Below are 15,440 nucleotides of genomic sequence, written 5' to 3' on the forward strand. Positions count from 1 at the left end.
TGGGTAACGTAGTATCTGCGTGTATCTGCCCTGACTCCCATCTGTTACAGTTTACATTGTTAGTTAAGTGGACCCTGGTTATCAAAGATCAACTCCCGTGTGCACATTCTTTAGAGTTTATTTCACCAAGGCACATATTTCACATTGAGGCCAATCAGTGTGTGGAAGAGGCATCTTGATGTTACAGCAATAATTTAAACATGATGATATAATAGTAGTAAATAAGAATAAAAACTGTATAAAAGTACAAAAAGATAGGAGACTTGCTCCACTGCAGCACAAAATAAATAGATCCACCAAGTTACTTAAATAAATAGTCAATACTGCGACAAATACTAGAATAGGAATGAACAAAAATTATAGTGATAAAATTGGTAATCTACATTATATTGTAGAAAACGACATAATACACAAAAGCACTGTATACAACAATTTACATTCTTGTACATTTATGTACACCTGTACAGAACATAGTGTCACAATACATAGTATTTTAAGGCTTTGGGTGTTAAACTAAAAAAACAAAACAAAACAAAGCAAAACAAAACAAACTTTTCTACCCCAAAGCACAAGTTCAGAACCAGCCATCTCACTCATCCAAGAGGCTAATCCTAACAAGTTTGTGCAAAGAATCTAATCAGGTCCATCAGTGCTCAGCAACAGGGCACATTCATACATCTTTACCACAACGTTAAATATGCCTTCTCATGCAGAACGCAAGAAAGAGGCATCGAAAATAGAAACTCTGCATGTGGTACAAAAGAAAGTTTTCACCTCTCTACAGCTAGCATCTTGACTTTTTCAGATTAATGCGATTAATTTCCTCTATGTTAAGACGTGGCACGTTTGAAATTGTTAGACGATAACAACAACATTTTCTAAAATGTTTACTTTAAGGGCACTGTAAATGAGTGACAATAAAAAACCTTGGCTGTCCCAAATGTATGCTACATCTACTAGAAGAAATAAACAAAAGCAGTAGATAAAACAAAAGTCACTATCAGAGCTGCAGGTTCAGGAAGTGCTACTGTGTTTTTCTTGAGGATCAGTGAGAGACAAGACAAAACGAAAGATTAGGGCAAATAAATTCACGTTAATACAGAAAGAAAGATGAGAGTGACACATTACAACTTCAAATAAATAAAATTAAATAAATTACTAACAGTCAATAAATAAATAAATACATAAATAACATGGTTATGAACAAGGCCTTTAGGAGAGCGCTTGGGGAATCTTGACATCATTATAGTTAAACTGGCAGTTTGCTTAAACGGGAATCTTGATGGTTGTAAGTGGCTGCAGTATGGCGCATCCTCAGTGGCTTTGATGGAAAGACACATTCTTCAACACACACGTCGTTGGCTGACGTTTGGGCCTCTTAAAGGATGTTAATGACTGCAGTGCACACTGAATTGGTTTTAATTCCCCTTTGGATGTGGTGGGACTCATTGTATCCTCACTGGCTCTGCAGCCAAGTAGTTACAAGGAAAATAAAATGAATGTGCCTGGATTATCATTGTACTGCAGAGACTTTGCTCTTGAGGCTGAGAAATGCTCTGTATGCCCAATCACAGAAGAGCTTGAAGTGTTGAAGAAGCTCATGACTGGATTGCAGCACATCAAACTGATAGGGTAGGTGTGGGGGGAGGGAGGGGGTCGCCGGGGTCAGCCTTGGTGCTTCCACTCTCAGCATCTGTGGGTGAGAAGACAGGCAGACAAACAGATTAGAACAACAACAATGAAGCAAACTGTTGTTTCAGATTAAATGCTGAAGACAACTAAGAACAAAAGGGGAAACTCAGCTCTTTACCTGACGGTGCAGCAAGGTGATGAGGGATTTCATTTCTCTGATTATCTCTACCAACTTGGGCAACGCAGGGTGGTGGTGCTTCTTTGAGACCTTGTTCAGCCACTCGAAGTGGTGCTCATACAGCTTCAAGTCGGCATGCAGCTGAGAGAGTGTGGGCTTCAGCTGGAAACAACACAGACATACTTTAGAGACTTTGCATGGGTGTGGCAAGATGTAACTCTGTGGCTAGAAACAAACCAGCCCCTCTCCCTTCACAAGCGCGCACACACACAAAATACATTATCAAAGCATTACCTCAAGATTGTTGAGATCATTGGCAGATCTGTTGCTCATTTCTGGCAGGGACCTGAACCTGTGGGGCTCCACATCTGAGTCAAATGCATGCTCCCTCTGAAAGAGAACACAAGACACAGAGCAGCCAGTTAGTAATTTGCATCAGCACAATTTTACTCATCCTGAGACCAGTCACGGCAACATGAGGAAAGTATTAGACCAGCACTGCGATTGGATGACTGTTTTCTGTGCTTAGAGACAGTAGCTCTCACTGAGGGGAGTGTGGTTGATCGGGTCAGTGTGAGTTCACTCACATTCAGCCACCCCAAATGTCAACAATAAGAGCAAATGACCTGAACCCACAGGATGTTTTCTACAGGGAGCGAGGATAACAACATATGCAGTGACTAAGAAAGCTCCAAGTGGGACAGACAACACAGAGCTGTAGGGAAACTCCAGGGTCACAGCTATAAAAAGATGGAATGACGCAGTGCTGCTGCCCAGCGAGAGCTGTGTTGTAAACTACATCCAGACGGCAGATGTAGTGCCCACGGTGGCCACCAGAGGGGGTAAACAACCTGACTGCAGGATTATGGAGTTCTACCTCAGAAAAGCAGTAATTTAGTATTAAAGGTGTACACCTGATTCAGTAATGAATGGGGATAAATGGAGATGACTGATGTGCCTTGCGTCACTTCCAATCAGTAGAGGAACATAACAACATTAGGGTGATGAGTGCTGAGAAATGTTTTGTGTAAACAGGTTGTGTGGGCCTACTTAATACTTCCTTAACCTGTTATACAGTGTTTTTGTGCTCTTCTGTTTGCCTCCAGTTGTTTGTGTTGATGTTTTTAAGTGATGAATGTACTGCATTGTCTCACGTGTCTCTCCATCAGTCTCACTTATGTTTGTGGTCCAATGTTTTGTCTCCATTGCTTTTGTCCCCTTCCGTCCCCTGCTTCTCCTCTCCCCTCTCTCCCCCTCTATTCTCTCCCTCTCCCTCTCTCATACCAGGTGCACAAGCACACGCAACTTCACATGCACACATGCGCATGTGCACACACACACGCACGCACACACCCCACTGGCTTGTCATCTAGTTGGCTCTGTGATCTCTTCATCTCTTGTGGTTTTTGCTCCATCTTTGTCAGCCTTTAATTCTCCCTCTTATCCTCCTTTTCTTGCTCACTCCATCGTAGATCATGACCTCACCCGACAGAAGTTAGCATCCATCCTTTTTCTTCCTGAATGCAAATACTGGAATGTGATAAATCTTTTTTGATTTTTATCAAGTCACTTTGCTGTGGCGACCGAAAGCAAAACACTAAACACCGCACCTACACAACCAAGACTATTTAGAGAACCCTCAAAACACACATACACACAGCCAAAGAAAATGCCTGCACACATTTGCAGCCATACATGCAAACACACACACACACACTTGCATATATATACGATTACATCAGAAAACCTATGTAGACTTATGCGTGTACACGCACACATTTCTCTCTCTTTAAAGCATCAGCTTCATTGCTCTTTTTTTTTTTTTGCAGGGACTTTCCATGGATTTCCATTCTATTTATCTTTCCTAACTTAGTCTGCTCTTGAGTGGAATTCCACACAATAAGGAAAGTAAATTAAAAATAAATCTTCCATGTTACTGAACACTGTTTAATATTGTCCGCAACGCCCTTTGATGATCCTCCTTTCTTCACATCTGGACCCCAGTTTGGACTACTCCTGCATGATAGCCTATAACATTGTTTTAAAGCAACATACAGAGCACACACACACACACACACACACACTTTCTGAACACTATCTACTGACCAAGACTAGAGAGAGTATGTGGCTATTTTTGATTCCATCCCCCGAACAAAAGAGTTTAAAGATTTGCATAATGCAAAAATAGAATCTAGATCAGTCATGTGTAACCAAAGATCCGGAGATATGATCCCACTTTCTTTTCACCTGTTAAAACACAGTTGATACACAATCATCAGCTGGAGCCAAATCTTGGCTATGTTCTCAGATCTGATTTTCCTACCCAACTGACTGTCAACAAAATAAGATTTCAGGGCAGAGAGTTGTCAGTATGGTGCAAGCGATTCAAATTCATAGATGAAAAAAATAAAAAAAACTCCTCCAACTCCATCCTCACTTCCACAGCCCAGCCGCAGAACATAAACATGTTTCTATGTAAACAGGCATGTGATATACTTTGCTGTCATTTCACAGATGGTATGCTTGGAAGTTCAGCTTTAGTTGGATGCAGGTACGGTGTTGATATGTAGTTCTAAATTTGTCTTGTTGGCACTGATTCCTAGAACTTTATGTTTTGTTTCTCTATCCTCTTGGCCACATCATGTATCACACAAGAACAACACTGTAAAAGTGTGTTTATTCTCCTTAGTTCCATAAAACTTTATATTAATTTCAGTGCACGCTCGCTGGACTGCTTAGAGGCACCGGTCTGGCCACCAATCTTCCTGCTGCTGCCACCAGTCAGGTGACCGGGCAAACCAGAAGGTTGCTGAGTCAGACCTCCCCTCCCTTCCGAGTCTAGTGTGGATTAAAAGTGAGATCACTCAGTCAAATCTTCCCTGAGGGTTGTGCTGCTCTGATCTAAGCGTGCACATGGACTCCAGCCAGTCTGTCATCAATGAAAGCAGCTTAAGTCAAACTGAATCCTGAGCAAACGCAGTGTAATTCGGCGAAACTTTCCACTACAACGCAAGTGCCTTAAAGAGTGATGTTGCCTAAACTGAAAGGTAACATTAACACCAAAATCCAGTTAGGGGAAGATCAATCAGGATAGACTGAGGCACAATGGCCAGCATCATCCTCCACCCTCACACTAACAATTTGATTAGCATGGGATAGTCAGGGCCTCATTAGCCTCTTCTCCAGTCAGTGACTGAGATTAGTAATCACCATGAGGACACGTTCACTTACCAGCAGTTCTTGGGTGAGCTTCATTAGATTTTTGGTCTGATTGGACAGTTTATCCATGTCACTGGGCTTCCGCTGTGGTACTGGAGAGGCATACGTGAACACAGGCAGCTGAGCCAATAGCAGCGAGAAGAGGAGCGATGAGGAGGAGTCGAGCAGCACTGCAGGGGTAGAACAAAACGGAAGCAATTAGTGGAGAGGCGCTGTCATCTCGCCATAATGATGATGACCCCAGGCCACGGCTGTCAGCTCCAGGAGAACATATTGCACCATAATATAAACAATAGTTCCAGACTTGGCGGAGGAATCCTGAAGGGCTTCAGTGACAGTGTCATGTTTTCACAGGCTGAATGCAAATCATTAAACGTCGGGCTTTGACACTGAATATCACCATCACTCTTTTACCATAAGCAACGCAATGAATGCTGCTGATTGTCACACCTGTAACTGGATAGGTACGTGAGTTGGTGGTATAAATTATATAGACCCGGACAAGTCAACAGTAAGCTCATTCATTCTTTTCCTTTCAAGTTCAAATACAAGGTAGACTAAGTATTAAAAGAGAACCACAGTGCTGTTGAAATGATGAATGCTTGATAATTACAGGTGAACCACAAGAATCGCTGCCAAAATAACACTGCAGGAGCATCTGAACTGCCTGTCCCAGTGTATCCTACTTTACAGTCAGAGATCACCAGAGAACAAAGTTGTCCAGACTGAATGTCAAGACACAAGTAAGTCATTTGTTTACACTTTAATATGGAAATAAATAATTTTACTTAGCCTGTAAAAGGAATGAGAAAATAGCAGTTAACAGTCACATAAACGTTACAGACACGCGGTTTAAACATAACGTTTAGAATTAAAACACAGCAAATCCCATCACAGTGAATAATTAACAATTAAAGCAATTATGAATCAAAAGACGCTTAAACCGACACTTACATTTCATATTGTTTCGGATCCAAGGGATAGGTAAACCAGCAAAGAAACGTAGATAAATAAATAAATAGAAAATTAATAAATAAATTGGACTCCGGAAATTGTCATGTGCTCCGGTTTCTTCTTCGCACTCCACAAGTCAGAGTGAGGAGGAAAAGTTGTCAGGACGAGAGAGAATGAATGAGAGAGAGAGCAGAGTGATGACTGAAGCACTCAGAGAGAAAGTCAGGAGAGGAAGGTAAAAGTCAGATATCGTCAAACTTTCAGTCTTTGGTAAAGTTTGAGATGAGCCCGTGTAGTCTTTATGCAGTGCTGAAGGCAGAGAGACACTTGGACAGTTAGGAGAGAGAGAGAGAGGCAACAGAAATTCAGAGAGAGGTGATGCGAGTGTGGTACGTCCAATTTGTGCGAGTGTTTAGGCTTGTTTAAAACTTCCTTTATAGAGACGTCTTGCCTATGACACATCGGCAGTGACTCACTTCATTCATAAAAACACACACACACACACATACACACACACACTCTCTCTCTCTCTCTCTCCCTCCTCTCTCCCTCTTTCCTCCTCCCCTCCCTGCTGCCTGTCTCCCTTTGCGAAACTTTAAAAAAATGTTCCGTTGTTTTTTTTCCTTTCCTCTATCACTTTCTCCCGTCCTGTCCTGTCGCTATCTCCAGCACTTCCTCCGTCGCATCCCGCTACCTGCGCCAATCAGTCCCATCTACCTCTTTTTATCTTTCCATCTCCAAATCTCTTCCCTCCTGTCTCTCTCTATCACCGCAGACGTTTTAAAAAGCCCATTGTTTTCACGAGTATCAGCATATCTCGTGTAACCATGTATCTTTTACAGCCTTTACTTTTACCTGCCCTTTCTGTTTCTTGTGCTTGCTCGGTGTGGTGTGCTGCATTCAAGGGTGAAAATGTCACAGACTGTGCGTTCTCACTCGTGTTATTTCATTTATGGCAAGGCTCCTTTAGGCTATACATGTCACATTCCCTGTATTATAACTAATAAGTGCAGCAAACACCTTTTCTCTCCCCCCTCCCCATATTTCTCTCCCTCCTTTTCTCACCCCTTGCTCTTTTTTTTTCAGAGCCCCTCCTGAGACAGCAGCCTGTTATTTCCACTGCCCCCCCCCACCCACCTTCTCTTTTTTTTCACTCCTCTCCAGGGTGAAGGAAAGAGTGAGGAGTGAGAGACGGATAGGAGCAGGGGAGAGGTGTTGTCCAGACCAGAAGGGGCCTCTGAAAGTGTTGCGTAGAAACAGTGAGCGGACGCAAACCAGCATATACACATACACACACACTACAGGACATTAACACAGACATGCATGTGAGGGGTGGGAGGTGTTTGATGGGGTCAACACAAGAGACATACACACACACACACACACACACACACAATATGCACATGGATGCACACACACGACTGTGTCATAGGAAAACATGCTGCTCCAATCGACCGAGACACACCAAAAAAGAGGCAGAAATGAGCACAGAAACACGCACTCTGATACATGTGGAACTGCAACATTTTACTGTACACAAGTAAACATGGTTTCTCACACTTTCTGGAGGTTTTACACACACACACACACACACAAGTAGTAGAGCAGGGCTGTCTGGAAACACTCCGTCAGGTGCAGTAAAGCGTGGCCTACAATTTCAAAGAGCAAAAACTGAGTTTCCAGGCTTCGCTGAGGGACAGTTGGTGCATCAGATTGTACATATACTCGATATCACAAAGGAGCCGGTAGGTGCACAAACATCAGATCTGTGAGGAGCAATGGCTTACTGTATTTTCTTCTCGAAATTTGAAGTTTGACTGTGGCTCTTTTGATTATATCATTTCTTCCGCATCTGTGTAAGGGCTCCTCACCTTGAGGATCAGCACCACGTTCTACTTATCTCAGCGCCTGAAATTCTCATAACGGTAGGCCTAAATTCACATTTTCTTTTGACAATTGGGTTAGAATTTTTGCGACATGGGGGTGGAAACCTGGCTACAGACACACGCAAACAAAGGGAGCGAGAGAGACCAGGGAAAAGGAAGAAAGCACTTTTGAGTCTGGGTGTGAGATTAGGAGACCCTCATTCACAGACATACACTCATGGTGTGGTTAGAAAATAATTAGTGGTGGGCCTTGTATGCGCACATTCGCACACTCATACACATATACACACAGAGTTGCCAGTCCGGTGGTGGGCCTACACAGACAAACAAACACCCTCCAAATGCTCAGGGCTTGGTGGCAGCGAGTGGGTGGCAGAGTTGTTGTGGTTAAAAAGGGTCATACTCTGTTTTTTCGGGTCAACAGTAGAGAAGAAAAGCAGGCAAAGGAGGAGAGCAGGAGAAGAAGGGGAGGAAGTAGATGAGTGCGGTTGGACGTAGGGAGATATTGACACACTCGCTCTTTTTAATTTCCCACATCAAAGGGCCGTTTGAAGACACAGCTGGGGAGAGAAGAAAAGAAAAGTGAAGTTAGTCACTCTCCCTCATTCCCTTGCTGGGCTGCCTCTCATGATGGGGGTCTCCTGGGTGGTTCTGAAGCCCACAGCCTTCTGTTAGGCCATCCGCCAGCGCTGATCACTCACACACCATGACACCGGATGGGTGATCTTTAAGTGAGTGTGTGTCTGCTGGGGTGTGTGTGCACGTGAGCATGCACAGATGCCAGTGCGCAAAATAAAAAGAGTTAAGTATCTTTGTTTAGACCTTTATTTTTGTGTGAGAGAGAGCGAGCACCCACTGGCGTATGCCTGTTGGAAAAGGGGGAATCCAGGGTTTGTGTAAATGGGTGTGCGTACAATATATGTGTGTAATTATGGGTATGTGGTGGTATAAGTGCGGTGTCTGTATGTCGTGCATGAGCATCGGTGTTTGTGTGTGCGTCTGCGTGTGTTTGTGTGTGGCCTTCATATGCTACCCATTACATCACCAATCTGTGTAAACCACCATAGGAGGAGAAACAGAGTGAGACACTCAGACTACGACCTCAAAGACATCAGAGAGGAAGGGGAACCTGTGACAGGGCCTGCCAGGCCTCGCAGCCAGACAAGCTTTACTCACACAAGCTTCGCTCAGTCCGCTCATGCTTTACACTAGGTTTCCTGTGCCCCATTGCATGTATTCACACATTATTACACGGGCTTCAAATCATTTGAACGCCTCACACTCTTTGCTCACCTTTTGCTGGGTTGTTAATCCACACAGTTGTGTGATTCATTCGCCACTTGCCAAAGTCACTTTGATTTAAGCAAAATCCAGGATGAGTGTTACTATTCTACTATCATATTCTTCATAGGTTGTTTATCTGACAGGGAAGTGCTTGTGCAAGAACAGTTGGGGATTTTTTTCATTGTTTACTTAAGTGTGATTAGGGTTGTAGTTTGATTATGAGAACAAATACCAAATCAAGCCATTCTGTTAATGCGGGTTTTCCCATAATTGTTTGTTGCCGTGAGTTAATTTCCAGGTCCAGGTGGATGATAAAGTAGTCTTGTGGGTTTTAGGGTTAAGTCGCATGTTCTGCTTACCTCAGAGTGTCATATGTAAACAGTGCAAATGTAGGCCGTGACGCAACACTGCTTCGATGGTAAAAGGGATTATGGAAGAAGGAGTAGCAATAAATTCATCATTTTTATGTTGCACCCTCATTTCCTCTAGGGAATTCCAACAGGCCCTGAGTAAACAAGCACAACGATTACGTTCAAAGGGAAAACCAAAGGTCCGACCTATTACTGTTAATATTTACTCTACTATAACAGAACGCTTTCAAGTTTCCCCGTGACTCCTCCACCTCCTCTTTTCCTCTCTACTCCATCATTCTGTCCCTCGTTCAGTCTCTCCAGCTCGCTGCCAAATGGGTGCTTTTGCCACAGTATCTTATCAGGCAGTAGTGGAATGTAACTAAGAACGTTACTGTACTTAAGCACAAATTTGGGGTACTTTTAGAATCTGCCCAACATTTTCAACAGAAAATCAATAAGCAACTACACTGATAATTCTTTAATCATTTTTCATGCAATGCATACATTTCACTATACAGCGTCTCAAATGTGACAATTAGCTGTTTTTCCTTCTAATTATTTTATTAATTTGGATTTATTTTGAATAATTTGGATGGTTTGGATACTTATTGACCAAGACAAGAATTGTGAAGATGTCACTTTGGGCTCTGGGTGATTGTGATCTTATTTCTCAGTGGTTTCTGAATTTTCACAGACTACAAATCGATGATAAGAGGAAAAGAATCAGAAAACCATGGCAAAAATAATCATTAGTGGTAATCATTAGTTGACATCCTATGCAAAATCATTCAAATTAGCTTGACTTCAACCAATTACAACAGCAAAATCTTGCTTTTACATTAATGCATGGACGACAATAATGATTATACTTACACACATTTACTTCTCTTTTACTTGCAATTGAGTATTTCACACTGTGGCATTAATATTTTGACTGAAGCAAAGGATCCGAATACTTTCTTCTTCTGCTATCTGGGAATCGTCATGGCAACCCTTACCCTAACTCGGTACTCACCGCATCATCACCCCATCCCCCTTCTCCCCTCCTCTTGCCCCCTTGCTTCAACCTACGTCAGAGAGCGAGTGAGTATGTTAATAGTTTGGTGGGGGGGTGGTTGGGGGGGTAGACACATGGGACGGGGCTGTAGTCATTGGGCAATAAAGTGACGTCTCTGACTTTCTCTCTTTCTCACTGTCAGTGATCAATGTCAAAGCTTCTTTCAAACAGATATATGACAACAGACCCTCCTCTCGAGCCCCCACCTCCCTCCTCCTCCCCTCCGCTGGCGAGTCTTCAGTTGAGAAAACTCCCCACGGACGTGATTTACTAATTATGCGTGTCAATTGCTCTCTTCCTTTTTCATGTGAGCTGCCCCGTTGAGGCAGATATGGCTGTTGCGCATCTGTTGCTTTGCCTTTTTTATTAGACCATTAAAAGGGGACATTAACTAGCATCATTACTGCAGGTTTCCTCCACTGGCTCAGCTCACAGAGCCGTGCAAAGGGCAGGATGCAGGGATGAAAGGGAGAGCATGAGGCAAACGTCTCTCCCGGCAGAAACTGGGAGAGCAAAATGTTTAAATCAGCTCTCTATTAAACACACATTTACAAGGCTCATTTTGTTTGGAAACCGAACTCCATGGTATGTGACAGTGTGTGTGTATGTGTGTGTGTGTGTATGCATGTGAGTGCGTGCATGCGAGCATGTGTAAGAGCAAGAGACAGCCGAAACCCTCTCCCTCATTGACTCTGCATTGCTCACCTGCTCACGTTTCCCACTCACTGCAATCAAACAGTTTGGCGTCTACCAGTGAGGAAATCTCTGAATGAACTAGTTGAAGCAATAGGTCACAGACAGACTGGGGGGCGGGGGGGGGAGTACGGCGGGAAGCAAGCAACCCACGCAAAAGGAACTTTTTACTGTGCAAACACTCTTTCCATCTACCCTGCTTGCTCCCTCAATCTCAGACTGGTGTTAATACACTGGAGAGCCCAGGCTCGCCTCAGAGCTCCCGCTTGCTCCTCCGGTGCTCCCTCCCGCTCCTCTCACCGCCATTCTCAGTCGCCCTAAACATTCTTTCCTCCCCTGTCATTGCGTGTCCTGTCTGCATCCCTCTCTCTCCCCATCTCTTACTACTTTCACAGTGATTCCCCTCAGCCTCCTCTTACTTTCTCTTTGATACATTCACTTGTTTCCACTTCACATCCTTCTCCACCTCCCGGTTTCTCTGTTTTTCTCCAGTGCTGTTTAGTGCACGGGAGCATCGGTGAAACATAAACAGTACGAGCATTAAAGGATCAAAGTGCATGTAATCAAGCATGTGGATGTAAACAGGGAAGTATTTTTATCACCTGGCTGCAGTTTTTCTGCGCTGTTGAGCCTGTACAGAACTTTCATGAGCGTAAAAGAGTGAAAAGAGAGAAGAGAGTAAGTGCAGGTGCTATTTTTGGTGCATTCCTCAGGATGCAGAATAGTCATCCAGGAGACATTATTTGTGCATTCTCTATCCTTTTGTCACTCTCCTGCCTTTTTGTAGTGAGTTACTACGTGTGTGACTGTGTGTGTGTCTGAGAGTGATGTATGCTGTATCAAAGCTGACCACTACTTGCCGGCGCGTCGTGCATCTGCGTCAGCCCCACACCGAGTCTGCTGTCGTGTTATTCTGAGGAAGCTGAGAGCTGACAAACTCTCAGGGGAAAAGAGGGAGGGCTGTGTGTGTGTGTGTGTGTAAGGGGGGGTCAGCAGGGCCTGGAGCGACTATGGGGAAAGAGTGAGGGGAGCGGGAAAACAAAAGGAAGAGGAGTTTTGTGACGTCACACTTGGCCCGACCAAATGACTTTGACCTCAGTCACATGGGGGTGGGAAGATCCCCTTTGATGGACAGATGGACACACACATGCACACGCACACAAGCTCGCAGGAACACACATATGCTTACGTCTGTTGAACAGTTCACTCCAGCATTTAAAACAGTTTATAACCCACTACGCTCTTTAACCTGGCACGGTCCGGCTGTTTCTGTGAATGCTGACGCACATCAGACCCCATTCATTAAATTAATGCTCATTACACGATGACAATCATAAATCAACTTCCAGCAACAATGATAGCAGATAACACAACTTATGACTGAGCACATGGCCAGCTGTATTGATTCTACCATCGGTCCACTGACCACTTCCTGTGCGTCAGCAATGCAGAGTGTGTAAATTTTACCATAACTAAGAGCAAACACAGGAAAGGAAATTTCATATCCGCACGTTGTCACTGTTTATGTTTTGAAATAACGTACGGACATGGATGGGTTGGCTGAGCGCAACAGTTTGGAGTCAGAGTGCATTTGAAAATGTTAGTAAATCAAAAAGACTTCTCTCCACATTCAGTAGGCTGTGTTTTGACCGCAGACGGAGGGGAGGCAGACCTCAAGTTCATTGAAATGTCAGCTTTGGTTTGAAGTGACTTTGACTTAAAGTGGTGAAAACACGGCATGGAAGATACAATGTCTTTCTTCTTTGGAGGGAAGTTTTTTTTCTGTTGTTGTCGTATCGCAGTTTTTTTTTTCTTTCTCTTGCGGAAAGAAAACATTTACTGTAAACGTTTATGTAAACTGTGAACTATCTATCCCTCATACTTGGACAAACTATCTTATCTCTGAAATACTAAGTGAAAGACATGGAAGCAATGTGTTTGCGTGCATTCTTCATGACCAGCATTGTCATTATCTCTAGCTGACAAGTCTGTATCTGACTGCCATCTTTTATTTGTACATCTGCACGACCTGTCACAACCCAAATGTCTCTCCGGTTTTATTTTCTTGACCTTTTCTTGTTATGGAAACTTGCAAAAGCTTTGTTTCGTGGGCAGTTAGCAAACCACCTTTATCCTTCGAGGGCAGTGACTAAGGGGAAAGACATGAGAGTTATTCTAATCTCTCTATTTTTGTTCCCAATGTTTGTGTGCACTTTGACCTCCTGCTGTTCCCAATTAGCCACAAACTGCTCTGTTGGGAGATATTCAAATGCCTTACATGTCTTCTTTTATCAATAGCAGTCTGTGAGTCAGGGACTTAGAAATGAAAGCCATGCAGAATTTTCTATTTTTGGCACAGAGTTCACACACTTTACCATTACACCCCCGTCGCCACTGTCTTTTAATGTCTGCCCCTCCCTTTTCTCCTTGGCTCCTAATCCTCTTTCTGTTCATCAACCATACGGTCCTTTCTCATCAGAAGGTCACCACTGGATGTATGAATGGTGTCAGTTGGCCTGTCTTGCATTACAGACACCCTCGCATCTGGCTGGACCCCTGGTAGTGCCAGGAAACATGCCAGGAATGCAAGGAATGGCCCTGTGAATGATAAGAAGGAAATTCCCCACAGCAGACTGGACTGAAAACCCAGAAAAAAACATGCCGGTGGGCAATCATTGGTGAGAAATGAAAGGGATGACGACAAAGAGTGGGATGGGAGTGGATGAAACAGGATGCTTGGACAGGCATAGGTCTAGGATTGACACTAAGACAATTACCGTAGTGACAGTGGCCATCATTGTTAGCTGAGAGTGATAACGAGGATGGGATGGTGACACACGATGGGCTGGGTTGGGAGAGAGAGATAGGTGAGGAGGTCATGAAGAAAAGAGCCAATGAGCAGCAATAGAGGTGGGATTAGAAAAAACAAAGTGATGGAAGAAAATGACTGAACGAAGATAATGATGGCACAGACGTAAAACAGACTATCACCCATCTAAATGGTGCTGGATGAGAGTGAGGACAACTGTGGGACAGGAAGAGGGCGTAGAGATAGGGGCATGTCACAGGAAAAACAGTCCCCTTTAGTCAGGCCCTGATTGGGTGACAATGAGTGGGAAGAGGTGGACACACACACACACACACACACACTCCTCAGAGGCAGATTTCTGCCTGGTGAATCCTTGGATTTGACTGACAGCACCTCTTTATGACTCAGTGTCCTGGTTTTTCAGCTGTCTCCCACACTGTGCCATCTGCAGAGGCTTTCAGGCTCAGTTTGAACCATGAACACAACATTGCCAAACCCTGATCCAGATTAACTTCCCCTCTGTAGTGGCCTACTAAATCTGACTTTACATCAGTGTCTACTAACAAGCTAAGTCTACATCCCTTTTGTCTGACTGCTGGCGTTGAATTGGGGGCAGCCAGTCATTAATTGTTTTGAGCTGCTAAATTGCACCAGGAGGGATTGGATTACCTACCGCCAGAGTAGTCCACCCCCCCGCACACACACACACACGCACACACACACACCCTTCTTGTTTCCCTGTTTCCCCTGGATTACATCAGCGTTCAGGCTCCTTCATCTGTGAGTAAGCACATACCTCACAGTCACATGAGAGGCCAGAAACATGCCTAATGTGTTAGGACAGAAAGGTGGATAATGGGATACATGGAGGGGGGCAGGAAGTATAAACAGTGCTTCCTGTACATGGTTTTCTATTCATCTTCACTGGAAAGATAAGATGTGTATAGGTTGATTGATGGTGATCTAGATTATGTTTATGCATTCTGGTGTTTGTATGTGTGCTTACTGTTCCCATCTTGAATAAAGCCAGTCTCTTCTGTATTCACATCACACATAATGAACAACCATGAAGGAAATGAAACATAATCCGTGTATAACTCCTAAGGGTGTCTTATCTTGTATGACAATGATTCATTCCTGTAATATCGTGAACACAGCATAGATCTTGGCCAATTACAATAGGAAAATCGAGCAATATAAATAATATCCCAGCCACAATCTGGGCTTCTTTTCTGAAATGCTACATACTAATTAATCTTCAAAGCAAAAAGTATTCTTGCATGACAAAGCGAGTCCAGTAAGTTGTCTCTCAGATAACACTGTCCCAGGTCAGATCAACATTGTAAAGCTCGACAGAGACACAGTAAGTGCGGAA

The 15,440-nt window shown here is 43.7% G+C and overlaps 1 protein-coding gene and 1 long non-coding RNA gene across 2 annotated transcripts; one reads left to right on the forward strand and one right to left on the reverse strand.

Annotated features, from left to right (window-relative positions):
- Positions 1-100: 100 nt before the first annotated feature.
- Positions 101-6,452, reverse strand: il11a (interleukin 11a). Its single transcript, XM_046399286.1, has 5 exons — positions 5,984-6,452; positions 5,042-5,199; positions 2,105-2,200; positions 1,811-1,972; positions 101-1,693 (listed from the first exon to the last, which is right to left on the reverse strand). Exons 1-5 carry the CDS (start codon positions 5,988-5,990, stop codon positions 1,514-1,516), a joined length of 603 nt encoding a protein of 200 aa, XP_046255242.1. The 5' UTR covers positions 5,991-6,452; the 3' UTR covers positions 101-1,513.
- On the forward strand, positions 5,668-8,653 carry LOC124064659. Its single transcript, XR_006844297.1, has 4 exons — positions 5,668-5,772; positions 7,148-7,242; positions 7,845-7,908; positions 8,412-8,653. It is a non-coding gene; the product is annotated as an uncharacterized LOC124064659 (long non-coding RNA).
- Positions 8,654-15,440: the final 6,787 nt, after the last annotated feature.

The sequence above is a fragment of the Scatophagus argus genome, chromosome 9 (assembly GCF_020382885.2).
Source record: "Scatophagus argus isolate fScaArg1 chromosome 9, fScaArg1.pri, whole genome shotgun sequence".
Classification (NCBI taxonomy): Eukaryota; Metazoa; Chordata; class Actinopteri; family Scatophagidae; genus Scatophagus; species Scatophagus argus.

Coding starts and splice junctions, on each gene's coding strand:
- il11a (XM_046399286.1), bottom strand. Junction 1,973..2,104: donor ATGATCTCAACAATCTTGAG/GTAATGCTTTGA, acceptor TGTTGTTTCCAG/CTGAAGCCCACACTCTCTCA. Junction 1,694..1,810: donor TCACCTTGCTGCACCGTCAG/GTAAAGAGCTGA, acceptor TCTCACCCACAG/ATGCTGAGAGTGGAAGCACC.